This window comes from Centroberyx affinis, unplaced genomic scaffold, assembly GCF_046629955.1.
Source record: "Centroberyx affinis isolate AG114_WGS23_722 - 3 ecotype Tasmania unplaced genomic scaffold, CSIRO-AGI_Caff_v1 ptg005274l_1, whole genome shotgun sequence".
NCBI classification, from domain to species: Eukaryota; Metazoa; Chordata; class Actinopteri; order Beryciformes; family Berycidae; genus Centroberyx; species Centroberyx affinis.
In genome coordinates this window covers 103,838-129,559 of record NW_027282629.1, presented here as the reverse complement: position 1 = coordinate 129,559, position 25,722 = coordinate 103,838, and the positions used below count along the sequence as shown (strand labels likewise).

Sequence of the window (25,722 nt, the reverse complement as noted above, 5' to 3'; positions counted from 1 at the left end):
ATCTGTGTAATTACCAGGAAAGCAGCTTATAGTTGTTCTTTTCCTCTCTGCTAAGCGCATTGGCGCAGCTCAGCGTGTATTTTCCTTCTGTCCTTATCCGTATATAAGGATCTTATGTGGCTCTTAAGTAGTTGCCCAATAACTGCTGAGCCGATTTGAAGATAAGAGGAGCAAGTCCACATCCATGCAGGCAGCCGGAGAGCCAGAGTGGAGAGAGAGTCTGTCATAATCAACGAGAAATTAAGGAATAAAACGTTAAAAATAATAATTACACAAGAAGACTTATTAATTTCACTTTATTTGTGTGGTGTATAGCCTGCTGCATAGGCCTAATGTAGTTTTATTTGGTCGGCCTTCATTAAATACTCTCATACTGTATTCATGATTATCATTGTTCTTCTTATTTTTTATTATTATTGAAACAAAATGGCAATAATAATAATAATAAAAATAATAATAATAACATAATAATAATAATAGCCTAATAATAATATGTTGTCGACTGTTATCTCTTTTCACCTGATTTTTATATGGATTCAAAAACGATACTTTCTCATATTATACAGGCTAAGTGTGGCCTACATGTAATTCTATTGTTAATTTATCAGTTATTGGCAACATTTGTATTCATCTAAATATTTTGAGGAGGTCACGTAACGTAACGCGGTGATAATAGTGTGTTTTTAGGCCTTCCTTTAAAGCCAGTTTGCACTTTGATTGACAGGCTTCCAGGGATGGAGTCGATGCCCGGCCAGCTTCCAGCGGGACGAGACGCCAGCTCTTCCCCCAGCTCAAAGCAGGACGCACAAAGCTTCACCAGCCCCAGCTCGCTCAAACCAAACCAAGTCAGTGAGACTTCTCTGTACGGGGTTCCCATCGTGTCTTTGGTCATAGATGGTCAGGAGAGACTCTGCCTGGCGCAGATCTCCAACACCTTGCTGAAGAACTACAGCTACAACGAGATCCACAACCGCCGGGTCGCGCTGGGCATCACCTGCGTCCAGTGCACTCCTGTCCAGCTGGAGATCCTGCGGCGCGCCGGGGCCATGCCCATCTCCTCCAGGCGCTGTGGCATGATCACCAAGCGGGAGGCCGAGAGGCTCTGCAAGTCATTCCTGGGCGCGCACAACCCCCCAAAGCTACCGGAGAATTTCGCTTTTGACGTCTCTCACGAATGCGCCTGGGGCAGCAGAGGCAACTTCATCCCCGCTAGATACAACAGCTCCAGAGCCAAGTGCATCAAGTGCAGCTTTTGCAACATGTATTTCTCCCCGAATAAATTCATTTTCCACTCCCATCGCACGCCAGAGTCCAAGTACACGCAGCCGGACGCGGCAAACTTCAATTCGTGGAGACGCCATCTGAAACTGTCGGACAAAAACTCACCCGACGACGTTAACCACGCGTGGGAGGATGTTAAGGCCATGTTCAACGGGGGGAGCAGAAAGAGGACGCTGCCTATGAGCGGGTCGGAAATGTCCTCTTCGATGAAATCTCAGGCGTCATCCAGCCTCGCCCAGACCAGCTCCCCCGAGATCCCCCACAAAACTTTGCGGTGCGACGAGGACCGGGTGAATAATAACCTCAGTTTGGCGAACGGCGCGCGGAGCTACCCAGTGATCCCAGTGCCCAGTAAGAGTTTTGGCATGCTTCAGAAAATCCCCCCGCCCCTGTTCCCCCATCATCCCTATGGCTTCCCCGGGTTTGGCTTGTGTCAGAAGAAGGACGACGGCGTGGCGGAGCCGAACAAAACCAACGTGTCCGGTGTGTTTTGGCCTGGAGCGAAGGACGCCATCTACCCGACTTTCCCCATGTTCTGGCCCACAGCTGGCGGCCTCCCCATGCCGCCCTACCCGGGCTCCCCGCCCAAACCTCCCGCAGAGCTGCTCGGGGTCCGGCAGGGTGAGCTCGATTTATCGGACCAAAGCGACCGGGGCGCAAACACACCCAAAGACAGCAGCCACCACCAGCAGCAGCAGGACGGAGAGCGCTGCCCCAGCTCCCAGTCCACCAGGAACGACGAGGACAAGTCCGGGGACGAGACTTCCCCGAGGAAGATCAGCTACATCTCGGCCTTCAGACCCGTGGTCAAAGACGCAGAGAGCATCGCCAAGCTCTACGGCAACCGGGACACCTACAGCGTGCGGCCCGGCTACCTGTCCCCGGATTTTGTCAGCGAAAGCTCCAGTTACAGGTCGATATCTCCGGACAGGGACAGCGTGGTGGATGACGATGACCCCGACGTGGACGTGGAGACGAACCGGGGACAGGACGAGGAAGAAGAGGATTCGATCCGGGTCTCGGCAGGAGGAGACCGTCGCGGCTCCCCCGTGCCGGACCAGGTGCCATCCGGTGCCGAAGAGAGCCAGGAGCAGCCCGCCCCCAGTCCCAGAGCGGCTTCACCTTCAGCAGAAGAGCTGCATGCTGGGTCTTCAGATGAGGACCGGCAGATCCGCAATGGCTCGCCGCTTTATGAAGTAAGATTAGATTAGATGAAGTTTTAATGATACAAGTAGGGAAATCGAGTTACAGAGGTTAGGATAAGAATAGGACAAATAAGAGAGTATTGAAGACAGCAGAACAACTAGCCTAATTGTGAGAAAACAGAAGGCCTGTAACAAGTAATAATAATATGATCAATAGGACTGTAATTTCGCCAGGAATCCACATTAAGTCTGTTAAACTTATTTTCTTTTCACATTATTATTAAGAATATGGTTCAGGGCAGAAACGGGCGGACTGTATTGGTTAGTTAGTGCCGAAGTGCCCATGAGCAAGACAGCGAGTCTCTACCAGTCTGAGCCGACCTTGACCTCTGACCTCCTACTGGAGTTCAAGAGAAGAACGAATCAGTAAAGAGTCACCTTATTATTTAAACTTATGTATCACGTATCATTTTGGCGTTCTCATTTCGCTCATTTTACTGTTACGGTTTGTTACCAATAGGCTGCCTTTAATTTAACCCAGGCTATATTTAGGCCTACACATATTTCTTTCATTCTTAAATTTGTGTGTTCTTAGTATTCTTCATAAGACATTTTACTCCAGACTGCAATATAAATAGCCTACTTTCTATTCAAACGCTATGAAACCCCTTTTCATCATTTGAGGGCGCGTGTTTCTTTTTGGAGGCATTTCAGCATCTTCATACCAAATTGCGGGGCTCTTGGTTTTTTCAAGACGGGCCTCAATTATGTGAAGGATGATTGTTGGAGCCGCGAGACGGCGGACCTGCCCACCCGGAGAATAGGTGGAGAAACAGGAAATGACATATAATTGGGGCTTCGTATTAAACATAATTGTCTGGTTAATTTCGCAGGTGTACACCCATGAAAAGGACGCGCACGCGCTTCTGAACGAGCCCTCGTCGTTTGGGTCGAAACAATCGAGCAGCCCACGCCGATCCAATGGTAATTATTGGTCCAATTTATCGTATGGTTTTAATGCAAATTTGATTTTTTATCATTATTATTATTTTTTACTGAAAATCTTCACTTATTTATGTATAGGTGTGCTTCACGTCTCGGAACAACACAGTCAACGCAATCCCACATCCTATCAGGACCAAAAGGACAGACAAGGTGTGTGCGTTTATTTTATTTTATTTTTATTTTATTTCATTTTATTTTATTAGGTTATTTTATTTTAAAGGTTCCCATGTGCTCATTCCATCTTTCTAATTGGATATTATATTTTTCATAGAATAAGCCTTTCACAACTTTGTCATAGCTTGTTTGTAAAATAAATGTTTCAATATTGGTTTTACTGTTTTGTGCAGCCGACGGAGCTTTACGCATCGATATCAGCGTCCATGAAAAGGATCTGGAGAACATGGCTAAAGGTAAGGATGCCGTCAGGGCCAAAAGGGAAAACAGGGCAGAAAAGCAAATTAGGTGAATGAATTATCATCAGCAAATACCTGTTTGGATTGTTATTGAGTGTATAGCCTATACAAATTCACTTATTTAATATTTATGTAGCAGGCCAACGTTGCCGACAGGGCCTGGCCACCACGATCAATTAGGACACAACATAATTGATTAACACGGATATTTATTTATCATCTTTATTGTTTAAATGTACCAAAATTAAAGAGATATCATTAGCTAGCCTAATGTTATGCCTATAGCCTAAGTGTGAGATTTTTAAAACCATAAATAACCGTTTAGCCAGTGCTATTTTTTATAGCCTATACACAAATATATATGTATAGTTATATATATATTTATTTATTAAAATGTATTTTAATTGTATTAAAACAGTGAATTCCGCCCTCAATTTAAATTCATCTGCCTATAAACCCAAGGTAGCTATAGCTTACTAAAGATGACGGGCCAAATTTTAATTTTGAATTTACATGTTGTAGGCCTTGAGTGTTTCCTCGTTGTTAACCACTTAATCACGAGACACGGAGTTTGACTTATTATTGTAAGAGGAAATCGTTTAGAGGCTATTAATATTTTAACGAACAGAGCCATAACCCCGAGGCAAGCCAGCTAATTATTTTACAACGCTTGGAAAAACCCTGGGACTCCATTATTATCGTATCAGGCTTCAGGCAATGCATGGCAATTACTTTGGCAGCGAGCAAAAGAAACCAATGAAATGGTTGTTATCAGGGATGTAAACCCACCTGAAGTCAGTTTACCAGGCTGACATGAATCTTTATGCTGTGAAATTCATAATAAAGCAGAGGAAGTTCTATCAAACTGATGTGAGTTATATGAGGATAAGGTCAAATGAGGGGAAAAAACACATTTATGCTTTTTGAAACATATGATATTGGTAGTTGTTTGCATTATTATGGTTTACTCACCTACTTATTCACCAATACATCACTGCTTGTTATTCAGAAGTAGGTGTCACACAGAGGACGTTTTGTGGATGAATAATGAAATTTGGTCCTATAGCAGATGAAAAATATTCTGCATTTCTGTCTGAGATGATGTTGAAATTGATGCAAAGCCTTTTTTGGGTTTGCAGAGGAACTGCAGAAGCAGCTTGTGGAACAAGTGGAGCTGAGGAAAAAGTTGGAGAGAGAATTTCAAAATTTGAAAGGTAGGCCAAATGTAAGTCTCACTAGATCAAAGCCACAAGACTCGATAAATGTATTTTCTTTTTTAAATCTTGGGAATATTAAACTCTGTCTGTGTTTGTAGCCTAAATGTTAGAGGGAGAGCCTTTATTTACTCTTGGATTTAGGACTGTATCTTCAAATTTATGTCCACAATGTCAGAAAGTTTCCCTCTGATGTGGCCTTCCGTACTCTTCAGATAATTTTCAGGATCAAATGAAGCGTGAGCTGTCCTACAGAGAGGAAATGGTCCAGCAGCTGCAGATTGTTAGAGGTTGGTGCCTCCATAGATTATCAGTCTAAACCGGATGTAGATCAATGCTCTTTAAGTTTATGGGGAAATGTTGAACCACAAAAAGAAGTTTAAGTAACATAGGCCGTATTAATCAATCCGAACCAGCTGTGCTCTAAACCTAAAAAGGAAAAGTGACACTTGCATATTGAAATATTGGCAATTTGTGTCCAGCCTTTTTCCTGTAAACTCGATCCATTTTTTCTACTGCAGTTGAGTAAATTCTTATGATATCAAAGGGAGAAATTGAAACCCCATTGTTTTGTTTGCAAAGGTTATTTTCTCCTAAATCATGCTCTGGAAAATTGAATGGACAGACCATTATGTAGTGCTGTATCGGTTACATGCAGTAGACAGCAACTAATGCCACCCTTTAAAGGATTGGTTTCATGTTACAGCAACACAGTAGTTTAAATACAGGGTTCAAGTACACAGAGGGGTCACTCTAAATACCATAGGGGCAAACAGCATACATTACAGCCATCCACTTCAGATGTTATGTAGCAGCTCATATTTTCTTTTTTTCCTTTTTATTCCTTTTTTTTTTTTTTACATTTTTTATTTTTATTCATTTTTTTTTTCATGTTTTGCTAGACACATTGTGCAGCGAGTTGGACCAAGAGAGAAAGGCTCGTTATGCAATACAGCAGAAGCTAAAAGGTAATTTTATACGGTCCAAAAAAGGAGCAATTGAACTTGAATAAATGTCATTATTGCCCAACCATAAATATGCAAGTGCTACTTTTTTTGAGGCTCTCCAATGATCAGTGTGATCAGTTTGTTAGACAAGTGAATTTGACGATTTTTGAAATATACTGAACAAAAATATGAACGCAACATGCCACAATTTCAAAGATTTAAGTTAAAGTTCATATCAGAAAATCATTTGATTGAGAGAAATCAGGGATGTAAACAAATTTGTGCACAAGATTGGAGAGAAATAAGCTTTCTGTGGATGGAATATTTTATTTTAGCGAATGAAACATGGGACCAAAACTTTACATGTTGCATTTATATTTTTGTTATAGATTACATGTAAGAAAAACATTAGAAAAAACAACTTACACATGATTATTTGAACAAGAATTGATGTTCAGATCGTGTTAAAACCAGCTGTGTAATTCCCCCCCACATGTTCTCATTGATGGACCCCTTCCTCCCTAGAAGCTCATGACGCCCTTCACCATTTCTCCTGCAAGATGCTGACCCCCCGCCACTGTACCGGAGCCTGCACCTTCAAGCCCCCTCTACTGCCACCCTAGTGGACGCCCGCCGCACCCTCTACCTGACCCCAGATCAGCTCATTTTACGCCAGCCAAAAAACAGTTCCACCTCAAGAGTTCTCCTGTATTCACTTACCACCTGTAACCCAAGGATTACCGACCCGCAGATACACTATCGATTTTAGCACTTAAGTGAATACGCCGAGACTTGCATCGAGCTGAACTCTCGAGTTAGGAGATCAGGATGTACCTAAAAAAAAACCATGGAGTTCATTTTATGTTATGATGAAAACACTGGATTGTTGATGTGAAGCTGCAAAGCTCTTGAGAAACGCCCAAACCAAGGAGTCTGTTTGAATCAAAATCGTCTGCTCTTTAGATATCCTGAAAAAAAAAACACAAAAAACAAACCCAACCCTATTAATATACATATATATATCATGTGACGATGTGCAATGACTTGTATTGTGATATTAAGTTCAAATGTATCTCATTATTTAGCTTTTGTTGCTTGTTTGACCATATTATGTGTTTTTACATATATTTGTTATTTATTCTGTGTCTTTGATTTAATTTATTTGTTTAGATTATTTGTAACACTGTATGTTGTTGACGTTAAGCACTTTAAATGGGCTAACATTTCTGAATTGGACCATGCTGTAACCCCCTATACCAAATTCTTTTATCAAAAATATAAGGATCTTTATGTTTTAATAGAGCACATTATTATGAGCACTTACTTTAAACAGCCCTTCAGGTTTGAGATAATACAATAAAGGGTTTTCTTTCACTGAGGCGCGTGTCATACTAACAACGCATTGATACTTTGCAGTGTACAGTTACAGTATGTTCCGTCGATATCCAAAAAAACTGTGTCTTGAGCCATTTATAGATATCATGTACAGTATAGACTGCATCTCTTTGTGATCAGCAGAAGACTTCAACACAAAACCTGTCCCATAATGCTCTCTGTTTCAGGGTTTTTTCTATCATTATATGCATCTGTGAATCCCATCACTGACAGACGAAACCAAATCTATTTCCTAGTTGGACTATTCATGCTCTCTTATGCCATTACTATCATCACATGGCTGTTTTTTTTGTTGTTTTTTGTGGAAGAAGGACACTGTATGAAATATGTTTAAACTGCCATTCATACAACTGCATTTCATTTTATTCAATTTGTTTTTTTGTTTGTGATGAAAACCCTCAGCAGTTGTGAGTGAAAACTGATGCCGGTATGTTCCACAATCTATCCACAATATTCTCATTCATGTATGTATATCCATGTCAATATTATTAAAATGTGAAAGCCACTTTTCTGCTCTATAGCCTGTCTTTTTCTTTTCTTTTATTTTTTATCCAGTGTGAGCCTGACACCTGCTGGTCTCCACACAGAACAACACTTCATGAGATGGGATCATGTTTCCTCTTATTGTATTTGAGTCCAACATGATCTCTTTCATTAGACAACTGCATGACATGTCCAGTCAGCTTATGATGTTTGACGTTGAGTCGGGGGAGCAGCCTGATCTAATAGTGAAATCTAATTCTTCTGATGGGAGGGCTAATAGGTATTGATTACATGGCTGCTAAGATGGCTCTCGGTCCCTGGATGCTCCATACGGAGACAGATACTGGCATAATGTCAGTGACGCACAATGAATGTTAATTTTCTGAGGGTGTAATTGCCCTGCATGGCAAAGCCCGTTCCCTTTGAATACTAACCAGGCGTGTATGCATTAGTACCTGCTGAAAAACTGAACAGGACTGAACCGCTGTAGGATTATTAAGGATCATTTTGATCACTTGGCTGCAGGTTTACTGCAGGTTATTATTTATGATTGGAAAACGCTTCAACATCAGTTCAACATTCAACTTTCAGGAAATCCTGGGTTTGTTTGATGCATTGTGATGAGTTTGGGAAGCAGGTTTGTTTACAGCAGATTTCTTCCTGACGCCAAAGTCTTTCTTATCATTGTGATTTCAGGCTAAAAGTTCTGCTGTAGACAGTTAGGACTGCATGTGTTGCTTTTGACACATTTCTGAGATAAACTGCATGAGTGTGTCTGTTGTGCATTTGACAGAGAGAGAGAGAGAGAGAGAGAGAGAGAGAGACTGAAAACTACTGGCATGATAAACAAAAAAATTAGGACTTTAGGGACTCACTTCAAAATGTGTGTCCATGACACCTGGGTATGGCCTTTTGTTAAAATATAGACAGACATATTTTAGAAATGTTTAAATATGGAAATACACAAATGACACATTTCTGTAGGTTTACCCTGATATATTGTTTATTTTTATTGTTGAACTGTAGAGCTAAAAATTTTGATTCTATAATCAATATATACATCAATACAATACATCAATATAAATACTAAATATAATATAAATACATGCAGTCAAGTACCAATCAACAATGGACTTCCAATATTCCATATTTTTTCATTTCATACATGATAAAACATAGTTTAATAAATACATAAATAAATAAAAAAAAATACATAACTAAATAAATAATCAGTCAAATAAAATGAAAAGGGGAAGGAGTGGTGGAAAACAAGTTAAAAAAAAAAGAAAGAAAGAAAACAACAGCATCATACACAACATTTCAATACAGAGTAATACACAGTAATAGTATATAAATATGTATATTTATATATACAGTATATATTGTTTTACAGGAACAGAAACATCCTCCCAGACTAATCAGATCTGTCTTCATTGTTATTTGCTCAGTGTACACTCCAGTTTCCAGTTTCTACATGCAGTGTGTTTACACAAGCCATTAACTTTGGGCTTGACTCCAGAAATCCATACACTGTAATATCAGCAGTTCTAAAAGGAGGATAATGTTTTATCTACCTATTGGGCATTGTATCTTAGGGTATTTGCCATTGTGTTTCTCTGTCTGTGGTATTGGTATTGATTCATTATTTGCTTGTACAAATATCCATATAAGGCCGGCCTGCACCTGCCTCATCAGTTAGGCCATCAACAATATAACAGATGGCAGAGATTCATAATAATATAATAGAAACCTCTGTATTTGCCTTTGTATGAACCCAGCTAGTTGTCAATAGATTATTTGTATGAACCTCGAGGGAGCAAGCATTTTTTTTTTTTTTTTTTTTTTTTTGATAATGGATTTGGGCATAAAGCCTAATGCGTTTTGTGTAATGATGATTTTCCAGTATGAAAGTATAAAACTATTATCCTAAGAATAGACATCAAAGCTTGGGAATAAACAGACTGTATGGGCTGTCATGCAGGACAAAATACTGGGAGAGGAGGGACGATGTGTGATTTGGATTAGCTGAAACATCACTGAACGTCTGGGACTCAACTCTGTTTCAGATGATAGGACGCCACCTACTGGCCTCTCTGCACAAGCTCCTTTCTCCTGTCAAAGTCTCAAACCTTGACTAAACCTTGTGTCTGGTTTAGGCATTTTTACTGAAAAGAGTTCAGAAAGCAGTAGCATCATGCACTGAATTGTTAAGTATTGCTTGTCTCTAAATATCCAAGCTACAGATGTCTTCATTTTGTTCTGTATTCTGAAGTTCAGGGGTTTGTACACTTCGTCTTATCTTTAGAGACAAGCAAGAGAGAAATGAATGAGAAACTGAACAGTATGAATGCTTTTTTCTTAACAAACGGACAACTGATCAAAGAACATGAGTGGTATTTTTTTGTTAACAGAGTTAATATTTGGGTTGGCTATAGCAAGAGATGTATATGCCATTGTCATCAAAGTAATGGTAAAATAAACCAGATTGAAATGTATTCAATAATCAGAACCGTTTTGTATATGCTGATGGATTGAACATCATGCGTTTCACCTATCAACAAGAATCATTGCACAAGAATGTAGTTTTTGGTGCTCTATACCCTGAGGAATCAATCAACTTTGATGGAGTCAGAGGCCCCAAAATATCATTTATCACCACAAAGAGATGCAGCAGACACAGGTTAACGCACCCCAAATTTTTTGAGGGGACACAATTCACATGTTCACAATGACTATCAATAGATAACATAGATATTGATATAATCATTGCCATTCTGCTGATAGTTGCATGTTCAAATACAGCTGTCTTTGGTGATGCAAAGCATGTAAAGCAACAGAAATCAGTGTTTTTTTATGTAGGCTATCAAACACCTGAGGAGGTTCGAACCCCTCAGTTTGAACGGACATGATGATGCAAGTGAGAGAAGGAAGGTGATGGAAGGTGAACTCACTTTGACTCAGCTTTTGTGTTTGTAAATTATAGTTTAAACAATCATAAACCTCTATAATCTGAATTAATAATGCACTAAATAGAATCAGCCAGTATCAAGTTTCATGAAGATGCGGTCCACACAAGAAAATAAAACAGTTGTGTGTGATACTTTATCGATTCTCATGTAGGGAAACTTGTTCTTTTGGCTTGGGAGGTCAAAGGTCAGGCTCAGTTGCAGAACAGCACTCTTGAAGCTGGTAGGGATCCAGTGTTTCGCTCCAGGACTCTTCAGCAGGTCAGACACTGACATGGGGAGTTGAACCAGGTCCTCCAGATAAATGATGGTTTCCTTACTAAAAATCATTAATATTATTCAGCAAATATCTTTTTTTGTGTCTTTATGTAGATGACTGAAATATTTTGGCTGCCAACTGAAGATTATCTTTTTTTTTTTACCACCATATCACTGACCACACCAGAGGAATTGTATGAGTGTGCACTATGGAGATTTACATAGATCATCACATAGTTGGTATAATGCCAATAAAAAACTAGCCTCTGCTGCACAGTGTTGGGGCAATTTAACTGAATTTGGAATCAAAATATGCTCAGAATCTGAAAGTTTCAAAACAAATGTTCAAGGTTACTGTGTGTCAAGCACCACTCTTATGCAATTTTGTTTTTATTAACGATTTAAATGTTCAAGGGCACACATCTTTTAAAAAGTTCTAATCCCCCTCTCCTTAAACCCAGCATGAATCAGTTAATACATGCTCCTCTTATATTTAGGTTTTAAAGCGCTTGGCACCCTGAAAATATCCCATTGTGGGAAATTTTTGTCTGTGGTATTCCTGACTCAAATAAGCAAGAAAAGGCAAGAAGGCAAGAATAAGTGAAAATAAGAGAACGGTGAATTCTAAGCTCCACAAACACAAAATATTGTTTTCAAACAAACCAAATGTGTATATATTGGAGGTTATACGTATGCATATCAGAGCCCCAAAACAGCCAAACAAGGTCTATTCTATTCTATTCTAATTCTGATTTACTTTATTGGCATGACAAGTATTCTCATATTGCCAAAGCATCAAATTGTGTAATAATACTGTATTATTATTACATCTAATTACATATAAATATTAATTATATACATATATAATTAGCCTACATTTATTACATATAATATTATTCTATTCTATTCTATTCTATTCTATTCTATTCTATTCAATGTGCTTTATTGGCATGACAGTTTACAAACAACCAAAGTATGTAACAAGAAATTAATCATCAATTAACCAACATAAAATAATAATAAATAATAATCCCATCCCCTCCCATTCTATTCTATTCTATTCTATTCTATTCTATTCTATTCTATTCTATTCTATTCTGCAGCCTTTTTCCCTACATGAACGTTTTGTCATCTTGAACGCACCCCTGTCGCTCTGTGTGCGCGTTCACGCAGCGTTCTGCGCGTCCCAGTCATGTGACAACACCTCATCACGCTTGCGCAAAGAAATACAAGATGGCGGAGAGTGCGGAACTGAAGGTAAGGCGCAGCTTGAAATCATTATAAATTTACTCGGTTGCCAAGCGTTTGAATGCCAAGTCGCATTGTGCTTCATTAATTAAAGCTTCGGAGGACTGAGATCTTGTCACATTTCGTATTTTTCGCACAAACACCACTGGAACTTTATTGAATCCACGAGCGCCAAAGCCTGCACGAGCATGTTTTTGTTGATATTGAGACCCGCTTGTTCGCGTTAACTGACCGTTTTCTTCTATACACAAGCTACTGGCAAAGCATTACTGACTTTCTGCCATTCTTTGTACTTTATTTCATCATGAAGCCAGCGGTTCACTTCATGACATGATAACTGTTTTATAGTAGGATTTGATAGAGATGAGATGGTTTTATTTCGGGAGAAGTGGCGAGCATTTTCGCGCGGACCTGCTCCAGACTGTCAAAAAAAAAGAAAAAAAAAAGGTTTTGCCTATGACAGCAGCAGCATGCATGTTAGTTCAGGTTTGAAGACATGCCTCACAGAGAGGTTATATTTGACAGGTGGATAATTATTTCAGTCCATGTCGATATCGCACATCACGTCCCAGCAGAGCTTGAGAGATGTTGTTGCCTGTTTGGAGCCGGTTGGAGCAAAGTAGCCTATCCTTGCTGAATATAACGCGTGGGATCTTCACTTTACCTGTTGATACATGCGTTTCAAAAACACACCGGTTTACATGGGTAGATAATTAACCCGGCGACAGGTCGAGATCAGGAAAACACTGGGTTGCTAATTTCCTAACCGTCCAGACATCAGATATGCGACTTGCTCTTTGATGTACCTCGCTTCCAAATTTCCTTTTTGCTTGTTACAACAAGAAAACCACTTTTTAAAGCTAAATGAGTAAATCGGGGTTAGATAATTTATTCAGCAGTTATTGATCTGAGTAGTTGGCTATTTTTAGCCAGTTCCCTGGTGTGTTTCCTTGCCTGCTTGGACATAGTGGATCCATAGATGCTCTTTGGTGTCAGCTTTTGTTTAGCCCATGGTCTGGGACAATAAGATCCCCACCTACAACTACGCTTAAATTCCCACGATACTGGCTAGACAAGTTTTTGTAAATCTTTTGAAGCTGAACTGTTTTCTAGCTAAATCTAAGACAGGCTCTGCCTCTCAGCAAGATTCATGAAAAGCCAATATTGCCATAATGTGAACCAGTATCAGTATGTTATGGACTTGGCCATGGTTAATGACAAGACAAGAAAATGCACCCCTACATGAAGGACTGTGTTAGTTAAAGATCATTGGTTTGACTGCCCAAATATATTGGTAGCTGCTATTCCAAGTAATTAAAAATGTTGAAGATTCCTTCTCTGTACAAACAGAGGGAAGTGATCAGGCTGGCCTAGTGTTAACCTAATGCACTGCTATTTACTGTAATGATGGACCACTGATGATAATTCACATACTCTAATTTTAGGAAAACTTGCATTGCATAGATGGTTAATTTCAATAATATATTTACAGCATAACCTCACCACTGTAGCAGGTACGAGGGGCGGATCTGTCTATGTCAAAAAACTGATCTGATGGCTATAGCATCCTCAGTTTGGAAAGCACAAATAAATAAGTAATGTTTGATTTTATGATGGTGACTGATTTGACAAACTACAGGCAAATAGCTAAACCATAAACTGGCAATGGTGGAACTGGGTGAATTAACATATCGGCATTCACTGTTTGAATTGGCACACTATAAGCCTTCAAGCCATAACTTTTGGGGACAGCTTCTTAAGGACAGCTAGTTAGCTGTGTGTGTGTGTGTGTGTGTGTGTGTGTGTGTGTGTGTGTGTGTGTGTGTGTGTGTGTGCAGCCAGCAGCCAAACTAACTTGCAGTAGTCTTCTTCGCTCGCTTGTTAATTCAGAAATGCCATTTCCAACTCCGGGAAAGGTCAGTGAATACATGTAAATGATTAAGCGCTTAAACTAATGGCTAATTCTGCTGATGTGAAGATCTTTTTTTTTTTTTTTTTTTTACAGTGGTTGAAGTTGACTTTATTCAGTCCCAAATGAGCGGAGCTGTTAAACCTCCGTTCATGTCTCTGTTCATGTGTGAGACTGATCCATGGGCTGTACAGAGAACAGTTCACCTGTGTAAAATGCTAGCATGGACTTTGCTTCTCATTGGAGTAGATGTGTCCACTGTAACATCTTTGAAATAACCTTTTTCTTAGTTGGAAGTGGAAACTCCTCCGAAATTTCATGTTTGTTTTGGAAATATACATTTATAAGCCCTTTATCCTACTGGATACGTCAAACTGCTAAAATCGGACAGTTAACATGATAATTTTACACAAAAATACTAATTTTACACCAAAAGTGTAGTGAGCAGAGAGCCCAGAAACAACATTTGTACTGACTTGAGTTTTCCATCCCGAGCATTTGCCATACTTTATGATTGTCTTTGATATTTTTAAAATTGTTGCTCTCACCTTTAAAAGACAAAAACAGAATAACAGTGATATTGTGAACAAGGCATACGCACATGCTCCTGTAGCTCTTGCCCAGTGTCTTGTTGATAAGCCTTTTGGATTGATTGACTTGGAATTAATCCAAGCTTGACCAGTCAGTTGTGGCCGGTCAGGGGTTGATGACAACTTTTCTAGGTTGCATTAGTGCATTAGTGCATTTATACCAGGCAGTTAAATATAAAGGAGTCTATGAATGTGGTTTGAAAGTGTATGTGATTTCCTGACTTGACAGACACTGTTTAAGGTTAATCTAGATCCCTTGATGCATCAATGTATAATGGTCACAGGACCAACAACAATGGCGCAGGACCCAATGTCAACATTTGTGTGAGTTCCCTTTAAAAAATAAAGGATAAAAAGAGAAGCAAGTGTTCTTTCCCCTCAACTTCATCCGCCCCCATATTTTCCCATTTTATCTCCTTTACACATGACGCAATCTTATATTTTTGCAGGTTTATTTTCCCTACTGACTAACAGAGGCCATATTTGAAGGAAGATCACACCGTCAGGATCCACATTACCTCCTTGAGTTGATAGGATGTGAGAAGGCTCTTAGTTACAGTTCAGGTTAATCTACAATAGTTAAACGTTCACTGTTAATCATTATTGTGGTATGAGGTGTCCCGAAGTTCATCTGTGGTTGCATGGGCGATCGTGTGATCCATCAAATCAAACTCATGCCTGTTCAGTATAGTTAAAGGAGAAAAGTCAGTGATCCTGTTTGTTGTTTTGGCTGAAAGCTGTGTTTATCCTCCAGAATGGAGGTTGGGGGGAAAATTATTTAAATACAGTACATATTCCAAAAACACTTGTAACTGTGCAGAATAGATTAACGTATAGGTTTGCATCGCCGCCGGTTTTGTTCATGATTGTCTGAGGCTCAGATAAACAATGCTCCTTGTGATGGCAGCTTATACAGTGAATTCATGCATGAATCTGCAGCTTGATGTGAAGCCTTGCAGTCATCTCAGTCTTAATGTAGGCCTGTCGTAACCGCTGTTGGCGCTAGACTCCCAAATTGTCTCTGGTTTGCATTGTGTTTTGTAGGAACCCCGATCTGCCACAGCTTCTTTGAACCATCTTTTCTGTAGCTGCTGCAGCAGCAACCTGGCAATACGAATAACTGTCTGTGTGCTGGCGGCTTATAGGTGGAGACAGTCTATTTGTAGAGCCTGTGGCTAGGTTAATCCCTAATGATACAGGCCCTCTTCTCTGCTCCCTTCCATCCTTTCAGCACCTGCCTATTTCTCTCATTGCCATTGTCATTATCACCACAGTTGATTTTTAGTTTTAAGAGTGTAAGACGTCTGTACAGAAATCGGTAAAGTGAGCGATGACTGTTTTCATCTCTTGGTGTATATTTAAAGTGGGTGTATGTGTGTGCTCACATGCACGTGTGTGTTACGGTCAGTGTGTGTTTCAAGCTCAAACTGGTCATTAGAGTTAGGTTGTTAGATTGTTCATAGCATCATCTGAGACACATGTCTGGGCATCAGATTGATAGTGGATTTCAATTTGATATATCATTGCACGCAGCAGAATATCTGGATCTCACAAAACATGATATTGATGTTGCATGACTTCTCACTTGCAGACTTCAGAGGTTTTTTTTTTTTTTTAGAGTAGAAGCAGCTTCAGAACTTCACTCTGCTAATTACTGTAAAGAGACCTGGAACAAACTGTTGGAGAGTGTTAATCGCCTTGCTATCTTGTTATATATATATAAACTTTACTATATATTTAGTAAAGTTTATCAATTAAGCTGCAAGATCAAGATCACAGTGTGATTTGTCACTTGAGCCTATGTGATATAGGTTTAGCCTAGGCAAGCCAACACTGAGCCGTATTATTGTGACGTCTTTGTGCCCCGTGAGAACACATGTTGTCTGCAGCCATCGACTTCTGCAAGATGGAGCTTTTCCTTCACTCCTGGGGTGATTTTTTTTTTGAAGGACTGCATTGTTGCCGTGGAAACATGTCACAGTTAGGATGGACGTGGTAGCAGTTCGGAGCTCCATCATGTATTTCTAACTGAAAGGCGCAGGCTTTTCACCAAGCACACACACACCTGGCATGTAAAGGTTTGTTAGGTTTTGTAAGAGTTTAAGTATTGAAACAGCGGTAAAATTTATCATCAATCAAGAGGGATAAATAAATGAATCTGTCCTGTGAAAAGCCGATCATCATAGAATACTTCTTTACCCTGCAGCAGGCTGTCAGACCCTCGCCTTGAAGTTCATAAATCTCTCTCCCAGATGCACATAGCTTTGTGCAACTTGTGTGCAGAGCTTAAAGTATCGCCGCTCTACTGTCACTTTCGTAAGTTGTGACTCATAATTCACTTATGATTTTTACCCATCTGCCTAGTGATTGTCTGCTGGTAATTGCATGGCAAATGCATCAAGATCAGTTGCTCTTTGTCTAATAAAGCTTGAGCCTGAGTTCTGGTACACTGTTTTTATGTCCCACCACCTCAGTACATGGTATGCAGGACATTATGTTGTCATGGCGTCTGTCTGTCTGTCTGTCTGTCTGTCTGTCTGTAGACACATTCTTGTGACCACAATAACTCGCATGATAGAAACTTCACACTTATACAACAGGTTCCCCCTATAGAGAAGATGATCTGATTAGATTTTGGAGCACCTTGCTGAATAAATTTGCATATTAATGAGGAAAAACTGATTTTCTTGAAATTGCTATAACTCCTTAATGATTTGAGATACAGAGTTAATATTAATACCACCCACGTGTTATGTGAAGACAAGTGTGTTGACATAGAAATATTTACTAAATAATACATTGATTAGCTTAATTAATTACCTTATTCGCATAACTGGTTATGTTTGATATATCATAGTGATTATAGTGGGACATTAGGCAGCTCAAGTGCCTCTTGCTAGTGTAGATATATGACACTAACGTTTGTGCTCATTTCTGGGGTGTGTTTGGATGTGAGTGCCTTCCTATAGCCCATTATAGTGGAGTTATGTGGTAACATCCTCTTTGCAACAGGAAGCAACAGGGGTGTAAGGGAAATGTGGTCTTAATTTTGAGAAACACAAAATGCTACACATAACACCTTTTAAATTTCTGTCATTTTTTTTTTCTGAGTTCTGAGTTTCCAAGATGAAGGAAAATTCAAGTTTTTGGTATCAGCAGACCATCATCAAATTACAGTGCCTGAAAAGAAAAGCAGTTCTGTTCATCCCTAGTTACTGTCTTTCTTAGGCAAATAGTTTCGTATCACTCAAGTCCTTGTAATGTTGCATCATGATACTGCCGACCCTACAGCCTTTGTCCCATGTGATCAAGGATTGTGAAATTTCTTTGGGAGAGTGACACCAAAAGGTAGAGAAGGTGCTCAGTGACTGTGTGTCTGTACAGTCAGTTAAAAGGGTTAATGGCTAATAATAGAAGTGAACACATATGCACTAGCCTCTCCAGTGACCTGTAACCCGAGGGACCGCAGCTTAAGACACCGATCAATTAAACACTTTTCATTCTCTAGGAACTAGAGAAAGGAGAACTACTGAAAGGAAAATTCCCATGCATTTTCAAGAAGACACATTTTCCTGCCCTTAGTACATTTGCCCATGTCCAATAACCAGTTTACTGCAAACTAGTGATAACCAGCATTGAATAATGTGTGATACCAGCAGGCATTTCTCGCTACAGGGTCTCTATAGCAAACCAAGCTGAGGATTGCAGTGGATTTCACAATGATCTGGTGCATGATGAAGCCCAGCCTGCGAAGGCAAGGCAGAGTGGAGCAGGGCTGCACTGCAAAAACATAGGAGGTGGTAGCAGTAGTAGTAGTAATATTAGTAATGTACTGACAGTGTTATAACAGTGGGCTTTAAAAACAAATAAAACTTAATCAGCCCAACAAGCATTAACAATGTGTCATTAATTAAAAACAGGATTACATGAGAATATAGCAGCCAACTCGGCAAGAATATGATAGGTACAAACAAATAATCGATAATGCTCTCTGTAAAAATGCATTTTTTGAAGTGATTTAGACGATGACACTGCAGCTCATAAAGGGTTAAAAAATCTGAGATGCAGCTCAGAGCCAAACCAAACCTAGCATTAGAATTGATTTTAGGATTTTACTGACAGACAGCCAGTGTGCTGCAGACAGAATAGGAGAAATATGATCTTATGACATGTGTTTAGTCTTCCTCAATAACCTGGCAATAGACATCATTAGTAATATTGACTGCTGCAATTTCCAAATTGCCAAAGGCTATAATTTTAACATCAGAGGGAAAGATATTGCAGACGGCTTCTGTAACAAGGTGTTCTGGTGTTGTGTATCATCTGTGGCCTGCAAATCAAAATGCGTGCCAGATGCATAGTGGAGGAAATCATTCATACAAATCAAAACTGATCGAATCATAAACATTTCCACCGCCCCCTCCTTTTTTTTCTTTCTTTTTTAACATATAGAAACAGAAATGATGTTGAAATCGCTGTGTCTGCAGTGTATCATGTCGTAGTTGTGATGTGCAGCAAAAACAATTGCAACATGGTTTCTCCCCACCATGCAGCCCCAGAGTGGAGGGAAGCAGAGCTGAGATTGGATTCTGCACTGACCAGCCTCATGTGCCGGTGCAGGCTGCCCTCTCCCTCTGATTGAAGCGCAGGACTGGACCACAGTAATGCAATTGCAGTCCCCAGGCGGTCGTAAGATGTAGCCTAACATCAGAGGGGCTCCTCTAATGACACAAGGGCATCCATGCTCTCTGCTCTCCTGCAACATGCTTTGTGCTCAGCCTGCATTCTCAGGCCAATTCCCCTTCATGTTGGTGTTCACATTTGTGTTAGTTCCCTTTAAAAATATAAAGGATAAAAAGAGAAGCAAGTGTTCTTTCCCCTCAACTTAAGCCAACCCCATATTTTCCCATTTTATCTCCTTTACACATGACGCAATCTCATATTTTTGCAGGTTTATTTTCCCTACTGACCAACAGAGGCCATATTTGAAGGAAGATCACACCGTCAGGATCCACATTACCTCCTTGAGTTGATAGGATGTGAGAAGGCTATTAGTTACAGTTCAGGTTAATCTACAATAGTTAAACGTTCACTGTTAATCATTATTGTGGTATGAGGTGTCCCAAAGTTCATCTGTGGTTGCATGGGCGATCGTGTGATCCATCAAATCAAACTCATGCCTGTTCAGTATAGTTAAAGGAGAAAAGTCAGTGATCCTGTTTGTTGTTTTGGCTGAAAGTTTATCCTCCAGAATGGAGGTTGGGAGGAAAATTATTTAAATACAGTACATATTCCAAAAACACTTGTAATTGTGCAGAATAGATTAACGTATAGGTTTGCATCGCCGCCGGTTTTGTTCATGATTGTCTGAGGCTCAGATAAACAATGCTCCTTGTGATGGCAGCTTATACAGTGAATTCATGCATGAATCTGCAGCTTGATGTGAAGCCTTGCAGTCATCTCAGTCTTAATGTAGGCCTGTGGTAACCGCTGTTGGTGTGACCAGCCTCATGTGCCGGTGCAGGCTGCCCTCTCCCTCTGATTGAAGCGCAGGACTGGACCACAGTAATGCAATTGCAGTCCCCAGGCGGTTGTAAGATGTAGCCTAACATCAGAGGGGCTCCTCTAATGACACAAGGGCATCCATGCTCTCTGCTCTCCTGCAACATGCTTTGTGCTCAGCCTGCATTCTCAGGCCAATTCCCCTTCATCTTGGTGTCTGCCGCCGACCTCTACCAGCTCCGTAAGATTAAAGGGGCGGCGAGGGCGAGTGCAAGTCATCGCTCTCTTCCTACCCTTCTTTGCTTTCTAGATCCGCTGGGATTTTGGTGCTGGGTTCCTTTGTTCTCGTCGTCTTTTGTCTTCCTTTCATCCCTTCTTTCTTTACCCTTCCTGGTGACTAACCACAGCCAACATAGGGGTGAGCTCAGTGATAATCCAACAGGTGGCTTCCTGTTTGGCCCCGGTTGATTGTGGGTAGGACATTGCCATCCCAGCTCTTGCTCTGTTTCCTCCCGCCAACTGTGTTTTGTGCACACACAGCCGCAGCAAAACTGTGGCATTTGGTTGCTACCAGCAGCGTCTACCTCCACTGTTTTGGCACCAGATCACAAACCCCTGGTGGTTGTCATCAAAACTTTGCGCAGTTCGGCAACCGAGGGGACGGGTTTCAGATTCACTATCTGCCTGTGGCAAGCTGGGACTAGACCTCTGCAGCCTGAGGCGAGGTGGCACAGCATTTGACGTTCTCCAGATGAAAAAGAAATATTCTGAACACAGACCAGTTGGTTTGGGTATTCTGGGTTTGCTTGGGGAAGAAAGGGCCCGGTCCATGTTTTGCTTCCAAACTCTGTCTTTTGTTGGAACTATAGTTTGCTCTTATATGATTTTGATACCATAGAGACAGAGAGGGAGAGAGAGAGGCAGTGAGTGAAAGAAAACAACAGGAGGAGGTATTTCAGAGTTAAGCCTGAGTCAGAGAAGCTGGAAGGCTAAGAGGTGGGGGGATGGGAGGATAGAGAGGGGAGGAGGATGGGGAGGGAGCTGGCACACAGAACAGAGCCCTCTAGCCGAGAGTAGGAGCTTTATATAATGGCCAGGTAGTGTGCAACCCCCCCCCCCCATCCGCCCACACACCCCCACACACCCACACACATACACACAAACACACACATTCTGCAGAACCTTTGCAGAAACTGCTTGGCACAACATTATTAGCCTCACCATCTCCCAGTCCGTTGGGACTTAAAAGAACTGCATTACTGTTCCCCCCTTAAAAACCAAGTAAAGTGCAGCAGATTTTTTTTTTTACCAAAAAGGAATTTGCTGGTAGTTCCCAATCCTTAGAGATTGTCTTGCAGAGTTGGACTTGGACATTTGGTTATAGGTGATCGGGATTTGAATCCTGGAAAACAGCAACGCCCTAAATAATGGGATAGACAGAACAAAACCATAGCAGCGTGGGGGTTTCACTGCTCTGTGACATGACGGCCTAGGCATTTATGACTAATCTGTTAAAGTTTACATGTTAAGTTTTGTTGGTGCTAAAGGCTGCCAGTTAGCGTCAGAATCACAGTCTGGTCTAGAGACTCCTGATTCACCAGATTATTTCCCTTTGTTGTCATGAGAGAAGAAAATGTTTATCGTGTACGGTGTCGCCTCAGGCAATGGAAAAAAAGTTAGCCTAAATTTATCTTACTAAGCAGGCTAAATTTGTACCAGACCATTTAAAACTTTCCAATTGATTGCAACCTAGGTTTTCTCTGAGCATAGGTGGGGCTGATCATTAGAAAATACATAGTTTTTTCCCCCTTTTTCTCCATCAGCCTATATGATCTATGAATAGGAAGAGGCAGTTTCAGTTTCAGTTTCAGCTTCATTCTCTTTCTGCATGTTTTGAGCAAGTTTGTTTTTAGTCTTTTCAGAATTATTCACAAACACGTGTAGAAACTGTTGCTGTGTGTGTCGTATGGTCATATGACGGTCATATGACAGAACGGTACATTTGAGGTCTTGCACACACCAGGCATTCGGCCGGCGCATGTGTAGTGAGACTAGCGATCTCTCGTGTTGTGTGTATCCTCATGCTTTGTGTGTGAACACGCTTTCTCTTTTTGCATGCTTACTCTTTGTGTGCCAGTTCTGTGGCATGCGTGCACCTTTTGTGTGAGCGCTGCCCTCTGCGTGTCTGCTCGTTTTGAGGGAAGCACCAACCATGATAACCATGAAATATTTGTTGTACATGCGTGTGCATTCTAGATTTGTGAATTTCCTGTTTGCATTTTGTTTGTGTGCCTTTGTGGTTAAGTGTGTCCTTGTGTGTGTGTTTTAGTGTAGGTTTATTTGCACAACCGTAAAACATAGTAGCTGAGTGATAAGAAAAACAACAAAACATTGATAAAATACAATAATAAAAAGCATAGAAAGAAGAGATGCCATCAATAATCTTTTGCAGGTGAGATAAAAAAAAACCCTAGAGGCTTGTAAACCAGCTCAGCTCCAACAAACAAAACAAGATCAAGATGACAAGCCAAGACATAACTGCAAACAGAATCTAACAGAATGACGACAGAAACAACATGATGAAAAATAGCAGAACATCAATAAGATCCGTAAAATGACAAGGGAAATCAAAATAAAGTGAAACGACCCTAATGCTGGAAGATAAATCACAGGACAGGTGAGAGTGTGTGTGTTTCTAAGAGACAGGGAGAGAGAGAGAGAGTGAGCCAGTGCTGGTGACCTGCGCTGGTGACTTCTTTCTCGGTGTAAAGAAATCGGAGCTCATTGCCATCCAGCCAGTCAACAGTGGTGTAGGTCAGTGTTTCTCCTGACAGATAAAACGGCCCATTCAAGGCGGCTCGGCCACAGGCCAGCTCCAACCTGTCTCGCTCCATCAAACGCTCCGTCTTGCTGCCTGTTTCCTTTCATTACGGCCTCACTGTAGTCGAACCGGGCTGAGCTGCAGCACGGCAGAGCTAACAGGTGTGTGTCTGCGTTCGCAGTGGATGCGAGGGTTGGTTTTGAGTGTGTGTGTGTGTGTGTGTGTGTGTGTGTTTGTGTGTGTGTGTGTGAGGGAGAGACAGAGCAAATGCATGAGCTGGTTTGCGTGTGTGTGGCTGCCTCAGTAGGCTCAGTGTGTACAGGGGTGTTTTAATAACATCTAAGCCTCTGACAGATGCAATAAAGTGTCACTCTCAATCTCTCTCTCTCTCTCTCTCTTCCTCTCTCTCTCTCTCTCTCTCTCTCTCTCTCTCTCTCTCTCTCTCTCTCTCTCTCTCTGTATGTCTCTCTCTCTCTCTCTCTCTAGCCTGCACAGCTCTCCACTGATAACTGGCGTACTGTGTTCAGAAAGCAAACTGTCTTCAGTAGCACTCTGTTTTCTTTAAATATGACATTTCTCTGTTACCCATTTCAGCCGCTTTACCAGTCAGCCATGATTGCCAGTTGTTTAGGTATGTTGTTGTTATATGTCTGGGTGTGCTATTACATATTTTTTCAACGTATTGGGTAAACTGTGATGGTCACGTCATGGTCATGTAATTATTAAAGCTTATAAATACAAGGTGGTGTGTTGTTAGTTCAAGCCTGCTATAAGTAAGCCTGCTGTGCAGTATTTGCTGCCTTAACAGTAGAGAAGGTTCCAGTAGGGCTGAGAGAGGGGGAGAGAGAGAGGGAGAGAGGGAGAGAGGGAGAGGGAGAGAGAGGGAGAGGGAGAGAGAGAGAGACCATTTTTCTGATTGTTTGTTTTGGACATTTATTTTAATCATCATTATTAATGTTATCATGATAGATTACTGCCAAAGCTTTGCTGATAATGAATTTATACTTCATGCTACTAAAGCTCATTGCATTGAATTTAGAGACAGAGAGAGAGAGAGAAGAGCCGACCTCACCAGTGTGAGAACGTTCCAGTAGATCTTTTAGCTCTCAGATAATGTGTCCATCTAAGCTGCCACCTCCAGCGCCGCCCCCTCCTCTCCTCCTCCTCCCTCCTCCCTCCTCCCTCCTCTCTCCATGTATGCTCCCGCCCGCCTGTGTTTTCACTGGAGCTGTGGAGAATTTCATTTGGTTTGGAGGCTCAGCTGCTCTCTGTCTCTGTCTCTCTGTCTCTCTCTCTCTCTCTCTCTCTCTCTCTGACTCTCCCCATCCCCCTTCCCCTCATCCCTCCATCCCTCACTCTCACAACCTGGACACAGGGAATTAATGCCCTACACACTACACACCACTCCCCCCAGTCCAAGGAAAATGTACCAAACACATAGAGTGAGCATCCTCAGATAAACATAGTGTTTTCTATCATCAATCTCTACTGTTCAGTAAATTCCAGGAGTTATTTTGTTGTAATTTACCTTTTTGTTGTACCCATTTTCCTCAACCTGCGTCGTACATCTACTTCTGCTTCAGTTAGTGATTTCCTACATTTCCCAGAATGCCTTGACAACCCCCTGAGAACGTGCCTGAACTTGTTTCATTCAGTATGTGTAGGCTAGGTGGAGAGCGCGATACTGATAGTAAAAGCAAGTAGGGCTGCAACTAACGATTATTTTCATTGTCGACTAATCTGTCGATTATTTTCTCGATTAATCGATTAGTTGTTTGGTCTATAAAATGTCAGAAAATGGTGAGAAATGTGGATCAGTGTTTCTCAAAGCCCAAGATGACGTCCTCAAATGTCTTGTTTTGTCCACAACCCAAAGATATTCAGTTTACTGTCATAGAGGAGTAAAGAAACCAGAAAATATTCACATTTAAGAAGCTGGAATCAGAGAATTTTGACTTATTTTTCTTAAAAAATTACTCAAACCAATTAATCGATTATCAAAAAAGTTGGCGATTAATTTAATAGTTGACAACTAATCGATTAATCGATTAATCAGCTCTAAAAGCAAGACTGCAAGTCTGCAAGTAGAGAAAGGTTGAGAGTCGTGCCCCTTACTCAAAACGCAGCATGTCTTGCAGCTGCATTGCATTCTGGTCTATTGAGGGTCCTATCGGTGGGGAAATTGGTATCTCTGCCTCTTCTTCGATGGATTTCTCCCTGTATCATTGTTGAGCGTTCATTCTGTTTACCATTGATGTTTTAGGTTGCTGTTAATTTGCCATCAAACTTGTCCTGGAAATATGTCAGCGTGATCTCACATGGTCTATGTTTGGCTAGTCATTTCCGGGAATAAGAAACATTTGATTTGATCTGATTTGATTTATTAGACACTTAAGACAGAGCATGGGAAAACCATGTACAGTTTTCAGAAATTGTCATGGATAACACAATAAAGCTGGTAAGCTTATTTCCATTGTGGTCCTTGATGGAAAGGGGTGAACATACACCAACAAACAACAAAATGGGTCTATAAATGCAATGTACT

General features: G+C 40.9%; 2 protein-coding genes across 3 annotated transcripts in view; both read left to right on the top strand.

Moving 5' to 3' along the window:
- Positions 1-734: 734 nt before the first annotated feature.
- Positions 735-6,628, top strand: LOC139667063 (SKI family transcriptional corepressor 1 homolog-B-like). Its single transcript, XM_071546452.1, has 8 exons — positions 735-2,477; positions 3,320-3,410; positions 3,510-3,581; positions 3,779-3,841; positions 4,984-5,058; positions 5,274-5,348; positions 5,961-6,026; positions 6,531-6,628. Exons 1-8 carry the CDS (start codon positions 735-737, stop codon positions 6,626-6,628), a joined length of 2,283 nt encoding a protein of 760 aa, XP_071402553.1.
- A 5,723-nt stretch (positions 6,629-12,351) lies between these two features.
- LOC139667059 (E3 SUMO-protein ligase PIAS1-like) overlaps positions 12,352-25,722 on the top strand; it is a 50,871-nt gene continuing 37,500 nt past the window's right edge. For both annotated transcript variants that reach the window (XM_071546447.1, XM_071546446.1), the window contains exon 1: positions 12,352-12,364. The gene's annotated coding sequence lies outside the window, so the exon portion shown is untranslated. The remainder of the gene's footprint in view (positions 12,365-25,722) is intronic.